Below are 27472 nucleotides of genomic sequence, written 5' to 3'. Positions count from 1 at the left end.
CGTTCTAATGGACTGACCCCTCTCAAATCACTCTTCTGATAAACAAAAAGGTGCATTAATTGAAGATGGTCATGAGCACCTACATCATGCTGCTACTACTGCTTTAGGTACTAAGGACACAGTGGAAGTTGATGTGCTTACAAGAGATATAGGCAATAAAGAAATAAATACAGTCCATCCTCTGTATCTACAACTGTAGATTCAACCAATCATATATTGCAAGTTTTTAAAAAAAATTCTTTTTGTTATTGTTCTCCAAACAAAAAATACAGCAACTATTTACATAGCACTTACATTGCATTAGGTATTATAAGTTACCTAGAAATGATTTAAAAGTGTTTGGAAGGATGTAAATAGTTGTATGCAAATACTAGCCCATTTTATATAAAGAACTTGAGCATCTGCGAATTTGGCATGCATGGAGGGAACCAATGCCCCTCAGATACTGGGGGACAAGTGAATATTACTTAAGGTCAAGCACTGCTGTGTGTTACAATGAAATATAAAGGGCAGAAAACTGAGCCACAAGTGTCTGGGGAGTGTGTTCCTGGCATAGGGAAGAGGGAGTACAAAGACCTGGGGGTAGGAGCATGTCTAGTGTATTTGAAGATCAGCACAAATATGTGACAGCACAAGAGTCTAGGTTGTGGGTCTGTCACTGACAGATAAAATATGACATAAATTGAGACGAAAGGAAAAAAAAGGTGAAATTTTATACAAGATCAGAGTCAAGAAATCAGTGGAAGTTATGTAGATGCCAAGTTCTTATTTAAAAGAAAATGCCTAGACATTATTAAAAAAAAAGGGTCAGACACAGTGGTGCAAGTGTGTAATCCCAGCAGCTTGGGAGGCTGAGGCAGGAAAATCATGAGTTCAAAGCCAGCCTCAACAATTTAGCAAGGCCCTAAGCAAGTCTGTAAGACCCTGTCTCACAATAAAATACAAAAAATGGCTAGGGATGTCATTCAATGGTTACAAGCCCCTGAGTTCAATTCCCAGTACCAAAAAAAGATCTTATATCTTTTTTTTAATTCCTCCTAACAGCTGCTTCCCTTAGCCTTCCTGACCACATTATCAGCCATTCTTGAACATATCCCCAAAGCATGAGGATGGCCAATACTTCAGTGGTGCACACCTATAATCCCAGCAACTCAGGAGGTGGAGGCAAGAGGATAAAAAGTTTTGAGGCCAGCCTGGGCAACTTAGTGAGACCCCATCTCAAAATAAAAAAATGAAAAGGGCTGGGTGATAGAGCACCACTGGCTACTATGCACAAAAAGAAAACAAAAACAAAAAATCCCCAGAGAAATGTAATGAGAAGACAAAGGACAATGCCTGAGGGACAGTGGAGACAGAAATGCTGTACAAAGGCCTGAAGCCTGGCTCTCAACACTCACACCTATGAGATTCAGAAAGTCTAGCCCCACCTGATTCTGTCTGATCCTTTGTTTAGGATGCTCAAAATAACACCTAGCTCACAGATTTCATGTACCAATCAAATGAGGTGACAGTGCCTAACACAGAGCAAACATTCAATGTCATCACAGATTATTCTGACTCTTACTTGAGATTACCCCAATTCCTGTTTTTTTTTCTATTTATTTTATGCTCCAAAAGGTTAGAGTTCAAGCCTGATCTAAGTTTAACAGAAAGATTATTTTTCAGTTCCACTTGACTTTGCAATTACATAAGAATTGCATCTATGTCAATCTCAATTTAGGTATCTGGCTCCCATTTCACCATCTAATCAAGATGAACCTGGAAATTTTTAATCAGATCCAAGACCCTCTCATAATATACGGATCCTACCATCTCTTTTATAGAAGAATTTTAAAAGCAGAAAGACAAAGATTTCTAAGAAGCAAAGATTAAAAAAACAAAAACATAAAGCATAATTTTTTTAAAGCCTAAATGCAAAACCTAGAGAAGACAGGGTTAATAATCAATGCAGTACTCTTGTCCAATAAACAAGGAAAGAGACCTTTGTGGAGAGAACAGATTAAAGGTCCCAGGGAAGAGGTGGTGGACCTGCACAGTATGTGTCCCACCTTTCTTCTCTGCGCCCTCGAAAACGTGGGTCCTCGGGTTCCCGAGGGAAGCGCTCCTCTCCAGGTCTGCGGCCTTCCCATGCCCCTGGAGGGCCTCGGGCTGCACCCCGGCCATCTCCCTCGCTGAATTCCCTGTGATCAGGAGGAAACGGAGGCCCAGGGCCCCCTCGCCTCCACTTCTCTTCCTGTGGCAAAGGTCCTCCTCGCCCCTCAAATTCACGTAAGCGGTGGCCAAAGCGCTTGTCGGGGTGGAAGTCGTCAGGTCTGCTGAAGTCATCGGGGAAGTCAGGGTGAGGGCCACGCCTGTCAGGGGGACCCCTGCAGTCCTGGCCACCCCGAAAAGGCCCTCTCTCAGGCCCATGCTCAGGGCCACCACTCTGCTCATGCCGCCTCTCTGACATCGGGCCCAGGTGATGGTTTGGAGGGCCACGGGAGTCACCTGAAGGAAACAAAGCTGACCATTACCACGGCATCCAGAAAGCCTGCCAACACAGGTCTGACCTGCAGCATCTCCCTGTTTCAGGATGTATTAGAACGTTTTCGCTCTGGGTTCTCAGCATATTTAGAAGACAATATCCTTGAGGCACCATATAATGGAAGGACCATGGGCTTTGGGTGAAGAATTCAGCTTCACCTCTCACTAGCAAGTAGCCTGACCTAGGGCAAACAACTAATATCAAATGAGACCAGCAATGTCTACCTCCTACTATATACTAGAAAACATCTGAGCGAACCTCCTGGGCATGAGAATGAGCTTCCCCTCCTAGTACCTATTCTTCCGATGATTTCATTAGGGCCACTGGCTCCACACCCAAGACGGACACAGCAGGGAAAAGTAAATCTCCTCTGTACTTCCGAAAGCTACCAAGCCCATTACAAAGCTCCAGGTCTACACTGCTACCACCCAAGATGCCACTCCTTCAACTCCTGACTCATTTAACTTAATTCCTTCATTCACACTAGAAATCTCACATGCTACTCTGTGAGGTTCATGGAAACATGGGCCCCTCTAATAACTGCTTGGCGACCACACAGCCTTTGCTGTGCTTGTTTCTGGGTTTACAAGAACATCTTTTCTTCACCTTTTTAGGAAAGATGTCTCTCATTTACAATATTATCACCATTCTTTGAAGACAGGGTTTGGAATCCACTAAAGATAGTACTTGCCTAGCACATGGCAGCCTCTAGGTTTGACTTCCAGCAAGGCAAGGGGCTTAATAAAACTGGAAAAGTCCAATGACATAAATATGTGCTGGTTAAATTGGTCTACCTCCTAATTCTGAAGGAATTGTTTTCCTGTCTATTGAGCTTACTACAGTAGCCACTGCAAATGTATACCAATTTTCTGTCAACATACATTTTAAATCAAACATTCTTTAAAAGGGGGTAGCAAAGGGGAATATTGCTTCTGAAACAAGAGTGTTTTTTCTTGCAGTACTGGGGATTAAACGCAGGGCCTCATGCATGCCAGGCAGCACTCTACTAAAACAACTTAAGTTTTTATGGGCTGGGGATGTAGCTTAGTAGTAGAGCACTTGCCTAGCATGTATAAGGTCCCAGCTTTAAGCACCTGTATAGAAAAAAAAAAAAAAAAAATCTAAACCTTAAGTTTTAAAAATGAAATTCCCCAGGGCTGGGGTTGTGGCTCAGTGGTAGAGCATTTGCCTAGCACATGTGAGGCACTTGGTTCAAGACTCAGCACCACATATAAATAAATAAAATAAAGGTCTATTAACAACTAAAAACAAAAAAAAATGAAATCCCTTGCTCAACTCATGCTTTTTACTGAAGTTCCCTGGCAATAAGATAACCCTCTCAGTGTAACACAGACATAGTTCTTCTTTGCAATCTCCCTCCCTCTCAATTTCTCTTGGCCATTTCAATTCCTCACCATTCAACATGAATAAAAGTTTAAACATTTCAGTAGAAAAATATGCCATTGGAAAGTCTCTCTTTAGCTCAGTTTGTCCCTTCTTTCTCCTTGCTGTCCTCTCCACGCTGAGGCAAGCCCCTTCTAAGATGCTCTCTGTTCCGTCAGTTTGCAAATATCCTGGATCCAATTCCCTCTGGTATATAGGCCACTCAATTCTCGGGGTGTCCCTGCAGCTGAGGCTTTCTCTGACTTGATGTTACCTTAACTTAGTATAACCTCAGACATGGCCATCCTTTGATTTGAAGAAAGCTGCAAATGTTCCATTTGGACTTACCTATGAATATCAATCCCCCCCATTACCTCTACCTGCTTAAAGTACCCTGCTCTTCCAAGAAGAGAAACCCACCACTACAAATAAGAAGGGATGTGGCCACTGGTGATGGGTGGCAATGAAGGTTAATACAGTAGGGGATGGAAGGGCCACTTTCTCAATTCTCCTTTCAACTTTTGGTCCCTGGGAAGAGAAAGAAGAAGAAAAAGGGGGATGGGGGAGGAAGAGTAGAGATAAAGGGGAAGAGCAAGGAGAAGGAGACAAGTGGAGACAGACACAAGTAGGGAGAGGAAGAGAAGCAGCTCTCAGTTTGTGGCTAACAGTACCTTGGGGGTTAGACTTTCTTAAGGTCCCCAAGTCTCAGAGATTGGCTCTCAATGCTTTCCTTCTCTCCCTATGAGTCACCTCCCTCCTGAATATCCTCTGCTACCACTTCGATATAATGTGACAGAAATAAATGCTCTCCGATTCCTAGATCTCACCCTTTCCTACTTCTGATATCTCACATAAACTCAAGACTAAGCTTTAAATTTCCAAAGTTCCAGGGCCACAAATGCCAACAAGGACTTCTCGTAATCTGATAAAATGAAGACAACTGACACGTGCCACACAATGGGCCCAGCCGATTAAAAATGAGAATATAGTGCTGCAAAGTACGATCTCCACAAATATCCTGATTTTGAGTTCTCTTTTCCATGAAAGGTGCTGAAAGTGACCATTTTGTCTCCTAACTGCCCTTGATTCACACCCCTCAGAATCGTGCCCCCGCTAACCCTCTTAACAGCACCGCTTCCATTCTGTTCTCCAACTCGGAGGTGGTAGGGGCAAGAGGGTGTAACATGCAACATGTTAGCCAAACCAGGGCCACTGGCATCCACATGGCTCTTTCAATTCTTGGGATTTAACTCTTAACTTCCAAGTAGCCCCACACCTAAATGCTGACAATTCTCATTCCTTCACTTTACACAATATCAACAACTGAGGCACCACCATTAGCACATCGTTTTCTTCTTTTCAAATTGTAGAGGAGAACAAAAGCAGTTAAAGAATTCACCAGAGGACATAATTTGGGGGGATAAACACTGTTAAAATCCTGACTTCTTTACCCTGACCAAAAAATTTAAGTAGAAACAGTTGAGCTCTTAAAGTTGATGAATGTGCATTTGCATCCTATGAGCTCAGAAGGCACTTCCAACTCCACATGGGGACAGGCTGGCCTATAGCACATTTGCTCCTGCCAAGACCTGTCCAGTGATGACACCACCAGCAACTGGTGGTGAGGACCTCAGATCCTTTGGCCAGCACTGTTGCCTAACTAAACACATATACAAAAATAACATAAGATAAGGCCGTTACCTGAAACGACCACACCCATATTTTTCCCGGCAGTTCAAACGACCATTCTATTAATTACTTACCAATGAAAATATCTACTAACTTTAAAATATATACACTAGAGGCAGGATACAATCTCTTATTAAGCCAAGCAGATATTTACCTTTGTTAGGGCCAGGTCCTTGTCCAGGATTCAGAGGGGGGATGCGGCCTTGTGCTCCCTGTTGTCCTAAGCCTGGTATGAGGGGTGGGGGGCCTGTACTTTGTCCTTCCTGAAAAGATGTTTTCAAAGTAGTGGTGTGAAATCATAGGTGTCTGCTTCATGAGTAACAAATGCATTATAATGTGACAAGATAAAAACACTAGGTTACCCCAAAGACTACAGCAATAAATATTCAGTAACATTAGAACAAAATTGTCCCTAAAATGGGGGAAGGAGATAATTTTCATGCCATAATAAAAGGAAGCACTTGTATTTAAGACCTGCTAACGGGTTTTATTTAAAGTCAGATTTTTTTTTTTTTTTTTTTTTTTGTAATGCCAAGGAAGAACTTTAATGGAAAGTCAGAAAACAATATACCACTCTGCAAAGGTCTTCCTAACTTCTGGCAAAAGTAAAGGGCTGCCAATCTGCCAGGATAATCAAACTCTGCTGTCACTTCCATGATTCCCACCCATGACACAAAGCAAGGAATGTCTCCAAGTAATATTAGAACTGGGCTCTCCTACTATGAGAGTACACAGATAAGAAAGGCATTCCCTTTTGCTTCCCTCTTTGCTCTGCTCTCCAAGATCCCCATTGCTAAACACCCACTGCTCATGTGACGTTAGTCACCCTTATCCATCGTGCTGGATTCATTTGTTTGCTGCAGCTTCTGTTTGATACAAACCTGCAGCTCTGATTTTCACCTCATTGCTCATGATCCAGAGCGCAATCACAACTTGTGCCTTGTCCTAATATTCTCTGTTTTTAACGAGCCATATCTGATTGCCCACATAGTCCAATGACCTTGGATCAAGTCTCTTGACAAACATATAAATAAATTAAAATATACCTAGTCATTCTTTCTTATAAAAAAAAAAACATGTTTATTTAAAATATACCTAGTCATTCCTTCTTATAAAAAAAAAAGCATGTTTATTGAATGGATCTACTATGAGAACACAGTTTCAAAAAAAAAAAAATCAATAGCAGAATTATTCTCAGGTCCCAAACTATCTATTAGCAGCCCTACTAGGAGGTATCATTGGCAGTTAAAAACGGCCATCAATATACAAAGAACTCAAAAAACTTCACACCAAAAAAAAAAAAAAAAAAAAAAAAATCAATATATGGGCAAAGGAACTAAACAGGCATTTCACAGAAGAAAAAATATGGTCAAAAAATATATGAAAAAATGTTCTACAGCTCTAGCAATTAGAGAAATGCAAATCAAAACTATTCTAAGATTTCCTCTCACTCCAGTCAGAATGGCAATTATCAAGTATACAAGAAACAATAAATGTTGGTAAGGATGTGGGGGAAAAGGTTCACTTACACATTGTTGGTAGGACTGCAAATTGGTGCAGCCATTATGGAAAGCAATATGGGAATTCCTTAGAAAACTTGAAGTGGAAACATCATTTGACCCAGTTATCTCACTCCTTTGTTTATATGCAAAGGACTTAAAATCAGCATACTACAGTGATGCAACCACATCAATGCTTATAGCAGCTCAATTCATAATAGCTAAACTATGTAACCAACCTAGGTGCCCTTCAACAGATGAATGGATAAAGAAAATGTGGTATATATACACAATGGAATATTACTCAGCCATAAAGAAGGAGATTATGGCATTTGCAAGTAAATAGATGGAACTGGAGACTATCATGCTAAGTGAAATAAGCCAGTTCCAAAAAACCAAAGGCTAAATGTTCTCTCTGAAATGTGGATGCTAACCCACAAGGGACAGTGAGGAGGGGAAAACAGAAGTTCACTGGATTAGACAAAGGGGAATAAAGAGAAGGGAGAAGGGATGGGAATAGGAAAGACAGTAGAATGAGTCAGATGTAACTTTCCTTGGTGATCATATATGAATACACAACTAGTATATCTCCACATCATGCACAACCACAAAAATGGGATCCTAATTGGAATGGGTTGTACTCCATGTATGTATAATATGTCAAAATATACTCTACTGTCATGTACATCTAAAAACGACAAAAAAAAAAAACAAAAAACATTAATTGCCAAAACACAATGGCAATGGTAACAGAATGCCAGTAAGTAATATACTGCTGCATTGTCTGATTACTTTTAGCCCAGGAAAGCTGTAATTAACATCTTTCATGCTGCTACTTAAAAGCCCTGAAAACAAGTCCACCACATCAAACCATGAAAACAACTGGTTTAAATAATTGGCCAGGCCAAAGGGAAGAAAAATAGATTTCAGTATATGAGAAATATAAGCAAAGGTTTTTGATCAGGCAACTTCTGAGATTTGAAATACCTATACCAATGTCAGATCTTCTGATTCACTCTACCAGTTGTATAGGTCAACTAAAATTTTAAAATTGTTACGCTTTTCACACATAAAATCTTTTAACACATGGACAATGAAAACTCTTGTTGAATTGTTCCAGAAATTTAGGCCTATTCTCTTGAATCTAACATGTTTATAATTTCAGTCATAATATACTAGTTAAAGTTCATTTTTAAAATACTCCTAAATATAAACTACCAATTCACCATCAAAAAAAGTAAGAAAATAACCTAGGAAATAAATGTTGCATATACACACACAAATACTCAATGAATTTTAAAAACCTCAAGTTTTAGGGCAATCTAGGATGGCAATTCTAGATTTTTGTTTAACTCATCCTAAATTCTGAAAAGTACCTAATAAAAATCTGAAAATAAACTCAAGTGCCAAGAGATTCTTCCCTGCTGTGACATTTTTAAGTTCTAGAAGATCTGAAGAATAACATATAATTTATTTATTTACCTAGTTCATTAAATCTGATGGTTACCCCAGGACCGCAAAAAAAAAAAAAAAAAAAAAAAAAAAAAAAAAAAAAAAAAAAAAAAATCTGATGGTTATCTTATAGATTCTCAGTGATATTTGAAGAAAAAAAAACCATATTTTCTACAGGAAGTATCTGTAACAACTCCTCTCCCAGGTAATTCAGGGCATCCAATGACAACTCAAGGAGTTAGCATTAGCTCGCTCACTCACTTTTTCCCCCATAACTGACTTCAGGGACAAAATCCAGTTGTCTGTATCCAAATAATACCTTCAAACTAAGAGCTTTAGAATCTACATAGCTAAACAGTGTTGAACCCATTCATGCCTAAGCAGTCTTTATAATTTGCCCCAAGCAACTCTCCTCACACCGTCCAGCAAATGAGTAATAAAATGTGGTTGACAAAAACAGTCCTCCTGGCAGGGCACAGTGGCACATGCCCGTAATCCCAGCAACTCAGGAGGCTGAGACAGGAAGATCACAAGTTCAAGGTCAGCCTCATTAACTGAGTGAGGGCCTCACTAACTTAGTGAAACCGTGCTTCAAAATAAAAAATTAAAAAGGGCTGGGGATGTAACACAATGGTAAAGCATCCCTGGGTTCAATCTCCTATCCTGAGGGGGGAAAAAAAATCCACACAAGAGTCCTTAGAAATGGACCAAGGAAATGTTCACAGAAATAGACCTCCCTGCAAATATTTTAATATGGGAGCTGAAAACAGCCAAGTGCAGTGATGCACACCTGTAGCCCCAGTGGTTCAGAAGGCTGAGGCAGGATTTTGAGTTCAAAGCCAGCCTCAGCAACTTAGCAAGGCCCTGTCTCTAAATAAAATATAAACAAGATATGAGGTTGTGGCTAAGCACGGGTACCAAAAAAAAAAGGAGAGAGCTGAAAACAACTTGAAAAGAATTTCGTCCAAAGGGTCACTATTTTGGAATGCTCCATTCTGGAACTGGAGGTCTGTGAAAGCATTCACCGAGAGAAAATAGTGAGATACATGGTTTACAGTATATAAATATCACACAGTATCTTTAAAAGAAAAGCAGAAAGAGAGGTCAGACATGGGTTGGTTGCTGGCAGTCCCATGGAACACTGGGCCACAAAGTAAAGAATACAGAAAGGGGGACATGACAACCTGAGATATATACAACATAACATATTCCCTCCTCAAAGCCATAGCTCTGGGTTCCCTGGCACAATGAAAAACCGTATTTGATTCAAAGTTGATCTTTTCTTGAAAAACCTCTCTTAAAAAAAAATACGGTGAAACATTGAAGATTAATATTTAATGATGGTGTAACCAAACTCTTCAGTCATTTACTTCCTTCCTTAGCCAGGCTGCTATTATCTTAAGCCACCATCACTTGTGGAGAAATGGTTATACCTAGCTGCAACTGCTTTTCACTATTCTCAGCAGTACTACTTCAAGTGCAGAGTATTTTCCCAACATGTTAATGCCTGTAAGTTGGAAATAAATAATACCTGATTGAAGGGGGCCCGGGGCCCATCACCTAGCAGTGGTGTTTTCTGCTGCTGGAATGGTATTGGCCCTTGAGATGGATGTGGCCCTCTTGCCGGGTTCTGCTGTCCCTGAGGTCCAGGGGGCCCTTGCATGCCACCCTGGGGTGGAGGTCCCAAAGAGCCCTGGGGCGGCCCCTGCTGACCTTGTGAGCCTGGAGGACCTCGCAGTTCCTGGGGAGGGCCCAGCATTGATCCTTGGGGTGGAGGCCCCTGCATGCCTCTCATCTCCTGAGGACCTCTCATTTCCTGAGGGCCGTGTCCCAGCAGTCCACTTGGAGGGTGAGGTCCTCTCATCTCTTGAGGTGGGTGGCCCATCATCATCCCTTGGGGAGCAGGACCCTGATTCTCTCGGGGACCTGGAGGCCCCTGCATTCCTCTTGGATTCAATCCCATCAGAGGTCCCTGAGACACAGGACCTTGGATTCCTTGAGACCCTGGTCCACCTTGTATCCCATGAGGATGTGGAGGTCCTTGCATTCCTCTGGGACCAGGTGGTCCCTGCATACCTTGAGTACCAGGAGGCCCTTGTGGGCCCAAGTGGCCCTGGGGACCAGGTGGGCCTTGAGGGCCTATGTGACCCTGTGGGCCAGGTGGACCCTGAGGACCCATATGACCTTGAGGACCAGAACTACCCTGTGGTCCAGGTGGCCCTTGAGGTCCCAAAGGGCCATGAGGTCCAGGGTGCCTCTGCATTCCTTGGGGCCCATGCATGTCCTGAGGCCTTGGGAGCCCCTGGGGTGGGCCCTGGGGCCCCTGTGGTCCCATGAATCCTTGTGGACCCCCACCTCCCTGATGCAGTGGAGGACCTTGTGGTCCCATTTGTCCCTGAGGTCCAGGGGGTCTAAACTGTCCCTGTGGACCTGGAGGCCCCATCTGAGCCATGTTCATTGGCATCTGCTGAGATGGATGGGGCTGCTGAAAACCTTGAGGAATCTGAGACATTGGACCTTGTCCTGGAAAGGGCTGGGGTCCAAGGAGAGGGGTGCCAGATGAGGGAGGGGGCTGAATTTGCTCAGCCTGTTTCTGCGCAAGTCTTTCAATTTTAAGTTGCTAGAAAGAAAGAAAAAAAAAGAATGCCAAATAATTAAGCCAGAAACCTCAAAGTTGACAATATTGCTATCAAGTACTTCATCAAGGAAGCCTTAAAATATACAAAATGCTCAACTTCTTAATGGCCCAGTGGTAACCAGAGTCCATTGAGACACTCAAAATGTCCAGAGGCCACTCAATATTCCCCAGCACTGAGGCTACCAGACTCCCTCAGACCATTTCCTCTTAGGATTACTTGTATCGATCTTGAGCAGGAAAAGCCCAATAATTTATTACTATTTTTTCATCCTTGGTAGCTGTCATAGGTGGGAAAATAAGAACAAGTCATTTGTTCTGCCAGCTGACAAAAAAAGAAAAATTCTTTTACTTACAGATAATTAAATGAATCCAAATTAAAACTATGTTGGCTTTATATTTTCTGTTAAAATGTGTTTTTAACTTGGGTACTCACTGCTCCACTGATACAGTTTTAAAAGTCTAAGTAAAAGGACTCTTTTAGAAACTAGCTTCCTAACATAGCAGTAAGAAATCATGAAGCTTGTCAGACCCACCTGAGAATCTCTTCCCTTTCTTTAAGAGCACATCAGTAAAAAAATATGTTATTGCTGCTTTCTTTTATCACCTAGCACCCTGCTAAAGAGCTTCACGCACCTCCAAAAGCTGTGGATTGGTATATTGTAATGTGGCCATTTCTTGCTCAATTTCTGCTTGTGTTTTTTTCTTCTCTTCCAATTTAATGTCCTCTTTTCTGTCATTCAGCACCTCATTTGGAGCAGGGATGGGTACTTTATTTTGCATCCAGGCCTTGGAAAAGAAGTATTAACATATATCCCAAATCTGAACATTATAATAATAGGATGAGAAAATCATTCTATGGTGTAATCTGCTTAATCCAACCTGCAAAATTGTTCTTATTTCTAATGCAAATTCCTAGTGACTCAGGAATGGAGTGAGACTGGTGCATTACTAGGTGGAAATTACTAACATGATAAAAGCTGAAAGATCCCACATGTTAGTAAGAATACAAACTTAGCTAAATGCTGTGGCCTGCACCTATAGTTCCACCACCCAGGAGGCTGAGGCAGGAGGAGTACTTGAGCCCAAGAGTTTAAGACTAGCCTGGCAACATAGTAAGACCTGTTCTCAAAAAAGAAAAGTTTGCCAGTCTCTTCAAAAGGGCACATTGCAAAGCAGAAGACAGATGAGAAGAGAGTCAACATACTTTCTGACTCACACCTCTTCCTTTTTCCTCTAACAACTTAGAAAAAATAAGTAGGTGAGGAAAAAAGAATAAAAGAAGATACAGAGAAGATTCATGGCAAACACAGTAAAACTGCAAGGCATCAGATGGCAACTGTCTGAGAATACATGAATATGTGAGGCGGTTTCAGAAGAGTTTATAGTACAAAAATACCTTCAATAGAGGAGATGATCCAAGAGAAACTTTTTTTTAAAAAAATTTTTTGTTTGTTTAGTTGTGGGTGTGGGCACAATACCTTTATTTTTATGTGGTGCTGAGGACTGAACCCAGAGCCTCATGCATGCAAGGCAAGCGCACTGCTACTGAGCCACAACTCCAGCTCTCAAGAGAAAACTTAATGCTCAATGTCAATTAAACAAACTAACCACAATTTCTCAATGAGAAAGTGGCTGAGGAGGGGGCCATTTTTAGTTACTTACCTGCTGAAACTGAGCAGGAATAGGTTTTGCATAAGGGACTTTCTTCTGAGGTACTTTTTTCTGATCCTTTTGCATCACCTCCTCCATTCCCCAATCTAAACCTGGAATTGTCATTTCAATTTCATTTGATTCATCCTTCCCTATAACCATAAAGAGAAGTAATTAGCTCATTAAATGAAAGTAATTGGCCACTTGGTAAATGAACACATTTTTGGAAGATTTTAAATACTATGTAGTTTGCATCCCTTTCATCAGCATTTCTCGACATAAATCTTGTGACATTCAATACAAATAGTCATGAAGGTAAGAAAACAGGAACACGAAAATTTTATTAAAAAAATGAATGTAGGGTTGCGGGTACAGCTCAGTTGGTAGAGTGCTTGCCTAATACACACAAGGCCCTGGGTTCAATCCCCAGCACCACCACCAAAAAAAAAAAAAAAAAAGTAACTACTGTAACTATTCTTACCCATCTGCTCTTGTTCCATAGCTAATTTTAGTTGTTCTGGTATTCCCATCCCTGGAATCACTGCCAGGCTATTAGGTTCAAGGTCATCTACAAAGAATAATATATCCATTGTCAACACAGAGTGTATGAAAGCAGCGGACAATAAAAATTAATTCTTTATAAAAATAAATCATACCTGTGGTGATTTATAAACCAATAAACTAAAAAATTAGTCAGTTTTGCATAATCTTCCCAATATTAACACTTTTATAATAGAATATCAACATTTTAAAGAAAATAAATGTACAAATCTCACCATATTCTACTCCATCTTCAGACATTCCAGGTAACAGGTTTAGATTATATCGATCTCGCATTTTATCACCTGGTCGGTTTCGAGTCCAGAATTTGCTGTCAAAATAAAAGTCATGAGAGAAGAAAAGGAACATAGTTTCAGTGTTGTTATGGAAAATTAATAGTGTAGTATATGCCAGTTCCTTGGTACACACAACAAATTTTTTACAATTCTTTCCTTCTCAAACTTTAAAATGTGGCAAATGTTTTTTTAATAAGAAAGCCAAACAAAAGTCAAACAACCAAAGTCCTGCACAATATCCAATCTCCTTATTGCAACAAAAATATTTATAAAATGCTATAAAAATGATTTTTAAAAACATTTTTTGTTATAGATGGAAACCATATCCTTATTTATTTTTATGTAGTGCTGAGGATTGAGCCCAGGGCCTCATACATGCTATGCAACTGATCTACACTGAGCCACAACCCTAGCCACTATAAAAATGTTTTAAAGAAAAGGTAAAATACAAATAAACATATCCATCAATAAATAAAAATAAATATATGTAATATTTATTTCCCATTGCTCTATAAGTACAATAATTCCTTGCTGTTTTCACTATAAAGCTTACCTAGTGTGATCATTTGAACCTGAGCAGAGAATATGTCCAAGAGGATGCCAGGCCAGACTCCAGATCATTCCTTCATGGGCCATCTCCATCCCACCCACCTCCTTTTCTACTCTGTAACAGCACAAAGAAAGAAGTTACCAAAGAAAGACATTTTCTTTTAGCCTTAAAACAAAGCTATCAATCTAGTAAATTCTACATGTTTTAGGGGTATTGACTTGTCATCAAAAATACCTTCTTTTATTCAAAGATAAAAGCAGCAGAGGAGAAAATGCTCCAAGAATTACTTCACCAATAAGAGATTAAGAAAGCTATTTATTCTCCCTTAACAACTTCCACAGTCAAAAGTAGAAGTGCTACATATTTCATTCTAAGCTGGATATACAGAATTTAAAACTGCAGGGAGACTAATACAAGACATACTAACACTCAGAAAAGTATGAAGTTTTATCATGCTTACACACATTCAAATGCTCTCTTCATGAAATATACTATTTCCTGGACTTACTGATAATCAGTAGAATGTGGCAAAATTTACACTGTATGACTCAGAGACCAGAAGAGATCAACCACTTTCCACCTAAGTCTCTGGATACACTCTTTCTCCAAGAGCTCCCACTCAGGCCCATTCTTCAAGAAGCCTCTGCCACACAGAGAGGCCATGTATTCCAGTAAACAGTGCCCAAGTGAAGCCCGGCCTTCAGGTCATCCCAGCAGGGACTTCAAATACAAAGAAACAGAGGAACCATACCTGCTGTGCCCTGTCAAAAGTTCTGAACCCAAATCCCTGACCTCCAGAATAAAATGCCACTTTTATGCCATGAAAAATATAATAATTTTGTGTGTGATACTTCTCTCCTTTTATTTTGCGGTTCTACATGAGGTCTACCCGTGTACTGAGCTACATCCCCAGCTTCTTTACATAATAAATGTTACACACCCAACATGCCAGAATAACAAAGAACCATCTGATCCTCCACTGGCAAAAAGTCCCTCATGAACAGGATGCCAGGCCACAGCTGTAAAACAGTAACAAGGGAAAAGACAAAATTGTTTGGGTCTGAGAATGCTATTGGTAATAATCATCAAAAACCCAAGCATAACAAAGTCACTGACCTGTGGCTTCTTTCTTATGACCTCGGAAGACTTGAAGCTCTTCTTTCAGGTTTCGAATGTCAAAAAGTTTACAGAGATGGTCACGTGATGCTGTGAGTAGCCAATTGCCATTGAGGTTTAATTTCACTTCCATTACAGTGTTTTTATGGGCATGACTAGAAACAGAGCACCAAGAAAATAATCGTCGGAATTTAAAACAAGCATCGATCAACGAAATGACCATTTTGGTTGAAAGCACCATGGATCAAGATAGCAATTGGTGTGGCCTAGAAGTAATAAGTATATAAAATTACGGGGCCAGAGTTTAAAGTACACTTGAAAGAATTAGGTTAATAGAAATAATGTCCATTGCTGAAGTGCGGCTCTCACTACCCAGAAAAAACAGCAGCAGAGCTTCAATTGGACAAAATTATCTGTGAAGCAGGGGAAGCACTTGGAACACACAAACCAATATTCAGTAAAGGTCATTCAATTTTAAAAAGTCAATGACATTCCTCTTATTAAGACAAAGCATAAAAGTGGGCACTGGATAATGTGAGGGTTAATTCGAACTAAAGACAATGCCTCTGCAGCCTGTGAGATGTACAACTTCAAGGGGCACCAGTCACAAGGTGCAGCATTGGTCAGAGTCACTGGAATTACACAATAAGGCAGGCTTACTCCAACCAATCCACTTGTGGATGGTTTAATTCCCAATTGAAGGATCAAGATGCAGCAGCTCAGTCAAAAAAGTGAACATATTCATAGAACTGTGAATATTTACAAAGAATTCAAAGAGAAAAATTGTATTATGCAGTTGCATTGTAAGTATGAGACCAAAAAAAAGAAAATTGGCTCAAAAATGGAGGGAAACCTTATTCTTTTATTGGGGGGGGGGGGCAGTAAGGAGGACCTTCTCTATAAATAGATTAGATGGAGAAGGCTGGGCTCTGACTTCTAAGAGGCACATACAGCAACTCCATACAGTGCCAAAAGGTATTCTGATAGGAATAAACAGTGAAACCAAATGGTAATAAGCACTTCCTCTTCCTGCTCCCCCAATATGCTCACCAAATTAAATTTAGGCATATGTGGCAGAACAAATACCAAGCCTATCTCATTAGGGATTTATAGAGAAAAAACATAATAAGAAGTCTACAGATCCAAGTCCATCTGGTGTCTAAACTTTTACAGGAATATGTAAGAGAAAGCTAAAAGTTAAAGAATACAGGCTGTGTTCTCCTTTGTTCCAGGACTAAGGGTGGGGTTCCTATCACTTACAGTGTTGCAAGACTCTGCCCAGTCTTGGGATCCCAGAACTTGATTGGCTGTTGACTATCTTTACTTCCTGAAACAACTAACCCTTTGGTTGGATGCCAGTCTACACATTTCACATCAGCACCATGCCCTGTCGGAAACAAGTTAGGATAAAAACCTAATCAGTCATGTGCATTTAAAGCAAGTCTTCATTGTGATTTAACCAAAGTAGAGAAATCTACTAAATGTCTTGATCTCATTGCCCAGTCAAGTTAAACTTTTTAAAAGACTCTTTGGTCTGTGTCTGGAAGTCTTTTGATAGATACAGCAAGCCCTCCTCTAGTGCCAGGATGCACAAAAACCTCCTGGAACTAAGTATATCTCCAAGCCTACTTGCTGACACATAGGCCAAGTCCTTTTGAAAGTTGCAGTCCTCAAGCCCACAAACAGCAAACTTTGGTTTTCCTACTTTATTATCATTTAAAACTCCTTGGTATATAAAATGAGAGGGGAAAAAGTATTCCAGCTTTCTACTAGTACATTTATTGAAGTACAGGAGAAAAATAATCTGTGTCAGATTCCCATGTTAGGTTAACACATAATCACAATAAACTGAGTTACTAAAAAAAACAAACGTGAAAATCAGGATTAACAAAATGAAGAAATGGGTATGGTTTTTTAAATACGTGGTATAGTACAGTCTCAAGAATAGTTTATGCATCAGGAGGCCGAGGCAAGAGGATCAAAAGTTCAAGGCCAGCCAGGGCGACTTAGCCAAAGCCTACCTCAAAATAAAAAGGTGATGTAGCTCACTAGGTGAGACTTGCCTAGCATGCACCAAGCCCTGAATTCAATTTCTAGCAATACACACACACACACACACACACACACACACACTTACAAGCCAGGAATGGAGATTTATGAAGCAGATGCACTAAGAGGCAGGTGAAAAGTTAAGAGAACATATGAATCGGTTTCATAAAATTTTAGGTGGGAAGAGAAGAATTTGGAATAAAAGAGACAAAGGCAAACAGGGAGAAGGAAAGATGGTCTCTAGCATTGGAAGTATTCTGCAGCAGTTCATAAAGAGGAGAAACATGTCTCACAGAGGGCTAGGCTTATCCCAACACAGTAGGCCATGCTGGCAAGCACAGGAGAGGGCTAATCATCTGGAGAACAAGTATTGTTCTAAAAGCACAAACAAGTGCATATCCCACAACCTAATAACTTCATGGTCCAGATTCTATCGTCAGGAAGTAATGGAAGTCCAAAGGGATTTTTCTATAAGGAAATAATTGCAGCATGGCATATGTACTCAAAAGGAATATGATGCACCTATTATAAATGATCCTGTGATAATTTAATGATGTGATTAAAACATCCATGATACTGTTTATCTTTCAAGAAATTAGTTGTCCCCTCACTGTAAAAGGCAAACAATTCAACAGGAGTGACTCCATGTACATATCTGTGCAGAGAAAAATAGCAAGAAGATTAGACAACCAGTTGTTAAAAATGCCATAAAGCTGGGAGGTGGTATTATGGAGATTCCTTTTCCTTGTGTCTTTATATTTTCTTCAATGAACTTTTTTTGTTCAGGACCTCACAAATGCTAGGCAAGTGCCCTATCGAGGAACATATTTTGTAACTCCCGTGCCATGAGCATGGATCTGAAGGTGGGAAAGGGGAAAGCAGATTTTGCTGTTGCTTGATATTTTATTAAAACTAAAGATGGAAAAATTGAAATAGAAACAAAATTCAGTCCTCCGGCCCCTTCCTTCCTTAAAAATCTTTAATGTTATTACCAATCTGACACTGAAAATAATGTGATCAGGAATTTCAAACCTTTATGGCCCACCTAAAAATGAATATTTTGTATAGCTATGTATGAATTTTAACCAAACAAATAGGAATTTCTGGCAAATGCATGAGAATGCATTCTTAGGACCCATTTCAACCTTCACCTTTTCTGGAATACTTTTATTACATAAAAAAGTATACCTGTGTAGTGAAAAGATATATTTATTTTAAAGAAGTATATGCAAAAATAAAACTATCAACCCATAAAAAACCTATAAAATATACTTTAGCTGCTTTGTTTTCTGAATTTTTCTATAATTTATTTGGGTAAAATTCAAACAAGGAAAGAATGCCATGAATTTACTCACATTCACTCACATCACAGATAAAAGTCAAACTGATTGGTACCTATTCTCAAATATTATGTTTTTGGTCACTATTCTTAATTTTATTTTATTTTATTTTATTTTATTTTATTTTAACTATTCTTAATTTTAAAAAATAATCATACTAGGGGCTGGGGAGATAGCTCAGTTGGTAGAGTGCTTGCCCTGCAAGCACAAGGCCCTGGGTTCAATCCCCAGCACTGCAAAAAAAAAAAAATCATACTAGAAAACATATATTTATATAAGGTACTATACTTAATGAAGAATGTGCAGTAATGCTAACTCATCATTGTATAATGAATACTCTAAAAGACAGATGAAAGAACTGGCTCTTGATCACACAGCTGATACATGGCAGAGTAGAGATCTGCATGCAGGGAGCACTCAGGATATATGCACATCTCCAAATACATTCTGAATATATTACAAAATAAATTCAGGGTGTTGAATAATAGAGAAATGATTCAAGAGCCTCTACTCTTAAGGACTAATTATCTTTTTAGACATAAAAATGTCTGTTTTAGAGTTGCAAAAGGGGAAAGGAACAACAACATGTACTTTCCTATTTGCTTCTATCTACCCAAAGACTCCTAAAGGATGTCTTATCAGATAGAAAATTGGGATAGATAATAATTCATTTTTCAGCCTTTACATTGTTTTATTTCTAAATCATGTGCCTGTATTATATATATTTTTAAAAATTAAGTACAAATAAAGCAACACGCTAACATTTGTGGCTTCAAAAGGGTCACAGATCCACACAAAGAAGCACAAACTAACACTTGCTCAAAAATGCATAAAATGTATCTTAAAGAATACACAAGAATCTCATACTAACTTCCTCCAATAGAGGGAACCAGGAAGGCTTAGAGACAAAGGTAAATTTGTACAAGCTGACCATCCCTAATTCCAAACTCCAAAATGCTTCAAAATCTCAAACTTCTTCAGTGCTGAAACAATGCCATAGGCACAAAACTTCATACTATGACACTTAGAGAAATTATTAAAAATATTAAACTAAGTCAGGAATGGTGGTGCAAGCCTGTAATCCCAGTGGCTCAGGAGGATGAGGTAGGAGGACTGCAAATGAGAGGCCCTAAGCAACTTAACAAGACCCTGTATCAAGAAAAAAAAAAAAAGGGGGGGGGGCTAGGGATGGGGATGGGGATGTGGCTCAATGGTTGAGCACCCCTGGGTTCAATCCCTGATTAAAAAAAATTAAAATTAAAAATATTGTATAAAATTACCTTTAGGCTACGTGTATAAGGTGTATGTGAAATAAAAATAAATTCTGTGTTTAGCCTTAGGACCCCCCCACAAGTATCTCATTATATATATGCAAATATTCCAAAATCTGAAAAATTAAAAAAAAATGAAATATGAAAAACTTTTGTTCATAAGTATTTCAGGTAAGTGATTATATATATATATATATATATATTGTTTTGTCAGTTTTAAATTTTAAAACACATAGTCTACTGAGGGAAAATTTCAATCAAAAAAAAAAATTTACTGAGCTGGGAGAAGTGGCATACGCCTGTAATCCCAACAAAAGTTAGGCACTAAGCAGCTCAGTGAGATCCTATCTCTAAATAAAATACAAAATAGGGCTGGAGATGTGGCTCAGTGGTTGAGTGCTCCTGAGTTAAATCCCTGGTACACCCCCACAAAAAAATATTTACTGAATTAACTAAGTAACAGGAAATTACATCAGGAAAGTAGGTGTGAAATCTTTATACTTTATAAAAAACAAAAAATAGATTAAGCTAGCACGGAAGCAAATTGATATGCAACTGTTTCCTTCTTCACGGAAGAAAAACTGAACTGGATTTCCTCTGCAGTGACAAAAATTATTTCAAATGATAAAAAGCTACCCTATCATGCCAATGCCAATACATACATTTAGGTCAAGAAAAGTAAAACTAGTAGGAAACTGTCCTAAGACAATAATTTTTAAAAACCTATATACGTGCAGGTGCAGTGGTGCACACCTGTACTTGCAGCTACTTGGAAGGCTGTGTCACATATCGCTTGATCCCAGCAGTTCGAGACCACCTGGGAAAACAGCAAGACCAGGGCTCTTTTAAAAAAAAAAAAAAATGAGGCAGAAAAAGGAGGGAGCAGGGAGGGAAAACTTTCATGATAGCATCGGAAGCCTTGTTCATAATAGTGAAAAGTAGGAAACAAATTATCATAGAATGACGGATAAAACTTGCCATAACCCAATATTAAACAATCACACATCTATTAAAATGAAAATGCTGGAAACAAAAAAAAAAGGCTTATGAAATAATGTACACTGAAAGCAAACACATTAATATGTTGACAGGATGATTATAAAAATCTACATGGTTACAAAACTACAGATAAAGATAAGCGAAAGTGAAAATTATATTGGGCTAATTGGAACATAAAAGTGTTTCTATTCACATTTCCTCTAGTGTGATACCATGGTTTTAAGAATAAATAACACAGGTTAGTTTTTGTGTACAAAACTTTTGGTATGTTTTTTAATATGAGAAAAACCACCACTGAATGCAAATTACTTTGCTAGTTCATACTATCCCTACCAAATTAGTATAAATCATGTGGTATCCCTTGATGTTAGATTAAGAGGTGTTCTCATTTGTAACTGTTTGGAAAGAAAATTGCTACATTTTTGGGGGGAGGCCATTTGGCCATAGCTACCAAAATCATAAAGGCACATAGCCTATGATTCTATAAATCCTCTGGTAGAAATTCATCCTGTAACTGAAAAGCATACCAGAATTTATGTTCCAAGATATTTACTGCACTGTGTTTGAATTGTCAAGACTGGAAATAACCTAAATATGAATAAATGAGGGGTTACTAAGGGAAATTAAAGTAAACTCACATAACTGAATGCAATATGGTTATTAAAACTGATACAGGTACCTTTCAGGTGCTGGAAATTTTCTGTATCTTAGTAAATGATACCTCAATAAGCCTGCCTTGTAAAAAATATAGACAAAAAACCAAGGCATTAAGATCGATCCCATGTGTATAATAGAACATGTAAAAGATAATAACATACTAGAGAGAAGAAATAGTATGGGAATAAGGCAGCATTTTCTCCTACTTCTGTGCTGCTTGAAGTTTCTTAACATGTCCTCTTATTGCTTTGTTTAATGACAGCTGCCTTTGGTCTCCCTCTATTCAAAAATCAAAGGAATAACATCAATTATTGACTTTGCTCTGTAATACAGAGCTAACCAGCACTTGTGGTTTCAGGAAGATGTGCTTCAGATCCTCAGCAGGGCCGTAGAATTTTCAATGAGACCTCAGGCTCAGTACAGCTGAATCAAGTTTTGAAGATATTTGTGAACTGGCAAGCCACATATAAAAACATGATCTTATGTAAGTTAGTATTTGATAGAAAAATGACTGAGTACCAAACACATGGTCTATCAATTTCAAACACCATCCCTAAAGAATGCCTCTATATTAAATTTGATCAGTGCTCACTGGGATCCCCAAAAATGGAAATCCCAAGAATGTAGTATATCCAATGCTGAATTCATTCAGTTGGTAACTGTTTTTATAGCCTAATGATAGAGATGTTTCAGTACTAAAAAAATCTTGCTGATGGTTGGATTTTAGGACTAAAAACTTCTTACAAATGAAGGACTATTTTTTAAAATGGTATTTAATTAAACTTATCAGAATCAAGCATGTAAAATATAAAATAAAAAAGGTCAGACTGAGCAACACAAAACTTGCGCTAGCACTACAAAGTCTATTACAGGGACAGTCTGGCTCTAGAGGGGACTGACAGTAACCTACAGGTAGGCCATAGTGTACACACACGATCCTCAAAAGGATGGCAGAACTTTAAAATCAATAATATAGGAACATGGTTACTAAGAATCCAGGATGACTGGGAAAAGTCATGGCACCTTATATACACTTGACTACAATTGGAAACAGAGGATATGCTTGAAGAAAGATTCCAGTGGTTAGACTAGAGGTGCAATTGCAAATTTTTTAAATTTAGAGATTCCAGTTGTCAATCGTTATATAAAGAACCAGACTAACATAAATCTGTGTGTGGAATTCCCTTTGAACACAAATATTTAGGAACTTAACTTGCATGGTCCAATATGGTAGCTATGAGCCACATGTAACTATTTAGAGTTAAAAGTTTAGTTCCTCACTCATACTAGTGGCATTTCAAGTACTCAAGTTACTAGTGGCTAGCACACTGAATAGTTCAGATAACAGAATATTCCCATCCTTACAAAAAGGCCTCTCAAGACAATAATCAGCCTTCAAAAAAGTTTCTCTTTAAATTTCCATGTCATATTACTTTTATTCACTATCTCAGTTACACAAAGAAAACCAGCAACAAAAAGTTATCTTTAATTATATCAGAGCTAGGAAGGACCTACAAAATTATCCAGATGTACATTTTTTTTTTTTTTTTAGTTGTAGATGGACACATTAACTATTTTTATGTGGTGCTAAGGATTGAACCCAGTGCCTCACACATGCTAGGCAAGTGCTCTACCACCGAGTTACAACCCCAGCCCCTACAATTTTTTGATGAGAACACTGCAGCCTTGAAGGGTTAAACAGTGGTGGGAGATGGCACATGTTTTCTTCTTTTGGATTTAATCCTCTCTTCACTTCACTAAATGTAACATCCAAATGAAGTGGCAGAATAGTTCCAACTGATTGTTCAAATTCTAAATCAACTTCAACTTGCTCAAATATAACTGAGGAGACTGTGTATGACATCTGTTCTCATTTCTCAAAACTAGTTAGGGATAAAAATCTAAAAACAAATATACAAGGAAGAAAAAAATATGTACAAGGAAGAATTATTTCTTTTAAATGTCTGAGAATAACTGGATTGATTATGAAGGCCAGTGTCTATTACCTAACTCCACCAAAATAAACTACAAATTAATCTAACCACACTCGGTTATGTTTAGGGGTCACGCCTTGAAGGTCATGAATCCTGTACCATTTCTTAGCTAGGAAGTCAGCTAGCTAAACATTTCCTCAGTGTCCTACCAACAATTGATTGATCAATTTAGCATCTTTGGAGACACGTGACACAGGTTTGTGTATTAACTAACAGATCAGAGATAGTGTTCAACAAATTACTTGCAAAAGCAGCCATTAACTGCATTAAAATTTACAGTGAATAGGAAGTAAATGATTTCATTTATTCCACCTGATCATTCCTTCATGCATTCTTTTATGTACTCCTCCACTCTTTCCACTTGATCATTCTTTCACACATTCTTTTACGTACTCCTCCTCTCATTCATTAATTCAAAGTAAGTGTGCATGACACCAACATTTATTAGGTTCCTATTATGGGTGCCAGCCTCTGAAATGTGATCACCAAGTAAAACGAGGGCTGAACACTGGGGTAATAGCTGTGGGATTATGTAGCCCTGGAACATTAACTTGTCCAAGATCATTAATACTTAATAATTTAAAAATTTTCTGAATTAAAACTGGAACTTACTTTTAAATGTAATTTTTTGAGACTTCTGAATAAAATAAAATAGAAAAATCCCCCCACTTTAAAATATATAATCATGCCTGAAATAGCTTGGTGCAGAATGTAAACAAGATGATCTTCCTAATGAAAAATTCATTCATGTGCTTAAAATATCTTAGGAAAACAAAGCAGACTCACCTTAATTATTAACCCTTTAATTGTAAGAACAACACAATAAATGCTCTAGGATTTAGATTCCTTGGTAAACAGAAGTGCTAGACTTACTTTTGTGGATAGCGGAAACTTCCTGCTCTTTATTTCCTATCCCAGAAGCACAAAGTGGAGTGTGGTGAAGGCAAGAAGCTGGTAAGGGGAGGAGCTATTTTGTGAGACTTCCCTTAAAGAAGGTGACTCCCTGGCTTTTGTGAAATTGTATGTAAATTTTGTGTCCCTGTGCATTTTCCCAGAATTTCACCCCTCCTCCACAGCCTCATCAGATCCTAAAGGACCTGTCACCCAATATAACTCTGCCCTAAGACAATGTGTAGAACCCAAGGCTCGGTGAACAGTCTGAAAACCAATAAATAAGTTTTATTTGAAGGTCAGAAATAGTGTCCATTTTCCCATTTTATTTTTCCTGGATCAGGTCATTATATGAACAAATATTAAGAAAAATTTCTTTTATACATAACTTATAAAAAGCACCAAGATGTTCTAATACAGGAAGGAAAAAAAGCAAACAAAGAATTCAAGTGTCATCTTGTACAATATTAACAGTTTAAGAACTGTCACTCAAGAAAATGTGTTAAACATTAACAGCAAACTCAGGCTACTTCTGGCCACAAAAACATAAACAGATCAGTTTAAGGCAAAGGGGTAAGTAAAGCCAAGGTCCATAGCAAGACAGTTCAGATCAGAGAACTCAAGAACTGGAAAAATTAAGAAGGGTAACTTGCACATCCATCAATAAATGTATAATTTATGAGCATTTTACCTTCTTTTTTGGAAAGGTTCTCACCATAATTCCATCAACATTAAATGTGAGTGATTACTATTAGAACCTTTGTCATTCCAATCTAGAAAGCTCCATTAGTGAAAAACTATAAAATTTAATGCTAGATCAATTCCAGAATGGGTACACCTCTAGCAGTATTCAAAGTGTTCCAAGCAACAATAGCACACAGAATCATGGGTGAAGGGTTCTGGTGATCATGTAAGTTGGTCAATGCTGAACTTTTTAAAAGGACAAGTTTTTTTCCCCACATCTGAGAGCCTCTGGTGCTTGCAATATATGTTATTAATCTTTAGGAGAATTTAATCATGAGTTTTTTTTTTTTTTCTCAAGATTATTTCTATGTTCATCAGGAGATTGATTTTGAAATGTGAAATCCTAGCTCTATATGTTTGACAATGATGAACCTAAATTCAGGGAGTGGCTACCTCTGAGGAAGGGAAAAGAAGGGAGTGGGGGGGGGGACACATCAAGGGGCCTTCAACCATATTTGTAATGTGTATTTCTTCAAAAACAAATTCAGAAATAAATATGGCAAAATGTAAGGTTTGATTAGAAATGAGTGGTAGCATAGAAGTGTTTTCCAAGTTGTAAAAATCTTGAGATGTCAGAAGAGCAACCAATACGCAAACTTAACACTGCAACTCAATGGAAAAAAAGAGATGATGTATCATAAACTTGCCAAACTCCTACTTAAATCCCACATTTAATTTGCACAAGCAGGTAAAATGACTTGTTGATTATACCATGTAATTACATGGAAAATTGACAAAGGCTTGCCTAAAACAAATTGTCAAGTAGGTTAGAAATTGAAATTAAGCATACAATGCATAAGATTAATGCTATAAGATTAAGTACTTTTAGCATCCAAGTGAACAAATTCTTATGAATGTATGCTGAATATATGTGTGAGACAAGAAACGCACAGGCATAAATTTTGCTGAAATGTGTATGTAGGACTGCTTAGATCTTCATACAATAACATGGGGGGGAAGGTATAAACAGGAAAAGAACAATTTGAGTCGATTTTAAAGACTGTTTTTAGAAAAACCTTCAGGATTATGAAATGGAGAAAAACAATCAGATTGATAAAATAAGAAAATCTTTTCAAAAATACTGCCTAACAGTATTTAAAATGTATCAATCCTCTATATCCTTAACTTACAATGACTGAGAAGAAGCAATTTTGCAGTGTTTTGGCCAAGGAGCAAATTTTCCTGTTAGCTGTTCAAAAGTTCAAATCATTTTTAAAGGCTATTTTGGAGAGCAGCTTCAAGGGAATGTAACAAATATTCTCAACTTCATTGCTGTTGTTCTCTTCCGATTCCTAGATGTTAACACCAATATCATAAGACACTTCAGCCATTTGTCTGAGGTGGTAGATATTTTTGACCCAAACACAGGCACACAGGAAGAAGCACAAAGTTCTTTAGAAGGAAGGATGAAAAGAGATGCACTGGTTGTGTGTGTATGTGCACATGTGTATAATTCAACAGTCAAATGTTCTCTAGTAAACATTTTTAAACATGACTCATAATTCAGTAGCAACATACAGTCAAAAAAGAAGCATATAATATAAATATCATTTGAAAAACTAAAAAATTATGAAACCCAAAAGAAAAAACATTTACAAGATTGACGCAAGTCTGGCAACAAGATTACCAGAAAGAACTGTACCTGTGCTACATTAGTAATAGTTATTAATGTCAGCAGATAAGCTGGACCAAGAATAAAGAGAAACCATGACTGAATTCTCTAATAAGGAAGAAAAAAAACAGAAGCAAGAAGAAAAACAAGAGATTTTAAATGATATATGGAGCCTAGGAAGATTTCCTAGGGTAAACCTTCCTCCTGAAAGCAAATTAAAAAGGTGGACAGGTTCATTTTCAGTTGCTCAGATAATGGCTACATTTCTTTTAAATTGAAAGTTTACATACATGAAAGCAACAAATAATCCTAGTCAAAGAAGTATTTAATTAACACCTTGGCAATCACAGCCATTTACAGCATCCACTGTACTTTGAATCTGTTTTGCCAGAATCTTCTTGGGCATATTTGCACATTTTTGGTAACTGTGACTCCCTATAATCTTGTCCTCCTAATGCTGCTACCTACATCTTGAAAGAAAGGTAACAATGGCAGTGACAAAATGTACCTATCAGAGTAAGGTTACATGAACCCTTAAAATTTTGCTGGGGGACAGGGTGTCTATTATCACATGATTT

General features: G+C 38.3%; 1 protein-coding gene and 1 long non-coding RNA gene across 3 annotated transcripts in view; both read right to left on the bottom strand.

Annotated features, from left to right (window-relative positions):
* The window catches only part of WDR33 (WD repeat domain 33), a 102697-nt gene that overhangs the window by 6508 nt on the left and 68717 nt on the right, over positions 1-27472 (bottom strand). Inside the window, exons 8-18 of one of the 2 annotated variants that reach the window (XM_079130430.1) lie at positions 16598-16724; positions 15338-15492; positions 15162-15240; positions 14225-14335; positions 13612-13706; positions 13317-13403; positions 12848-12987; positions 11819-11971; positions 10079-11167; positions 5751-5859; positions 2049-2487 (exon numbers count right to left, since the gene is read on the bottom strand). In XM_079130430.1, the coding sequence (XP_078986556.1) occupies positions 2049-2487; positions 5751-5859; positions 10079-11167; positions 11819-11971; positions 12848-12987; positions 13317-13403; positions 13612-13706; positions 14225-14335; positions 15162-15240; positions 15338-15492; positions 16598-16724 (2584 nt within the window). The remainder of the gene's footprint in view (positions 1-2048; positions 2488-5750; positions 5860-10078; positions 11168-11818; positions 11972-12847; positions 12988-13316; positions 13404-13611; positions 13707-14224; positions 14336-15161; positions 15241-15337; positions 15493-16597; positions 16725-27472) is intronic. The other variant, XM_079130431.1, reaches the window with a different exon arrangement.
* Positions 6040-8626, bottom strand: LOC306655867. Its single transcript, XR_013762333.1, has 2 exons — positions 6692-8626; positions 6040-6642 (listed from the first exon to the last, which is right to left on the bottom strand). It is a non-coding gene; the product is annotated as an uncharacterized lncRNA (long non-coding RNA).

The sequence above is a fragment of the Sciurus vulgaris genome, assembly GCF_902686455.1.
Source record: "Sciurus vulgaris genome assembly, chromosome: 3".
NCBI lineage: Eukaryota > Metazoa > Chordata > Mammalia > Rodentia > Sciuridae > Sciurus > Sciurus vulgaris.
The sequence above is the reverse complement of the archived record's forward strand: the minus strand, read 5'-3'. Positions and strand labels throughout refer to the sequence as shown.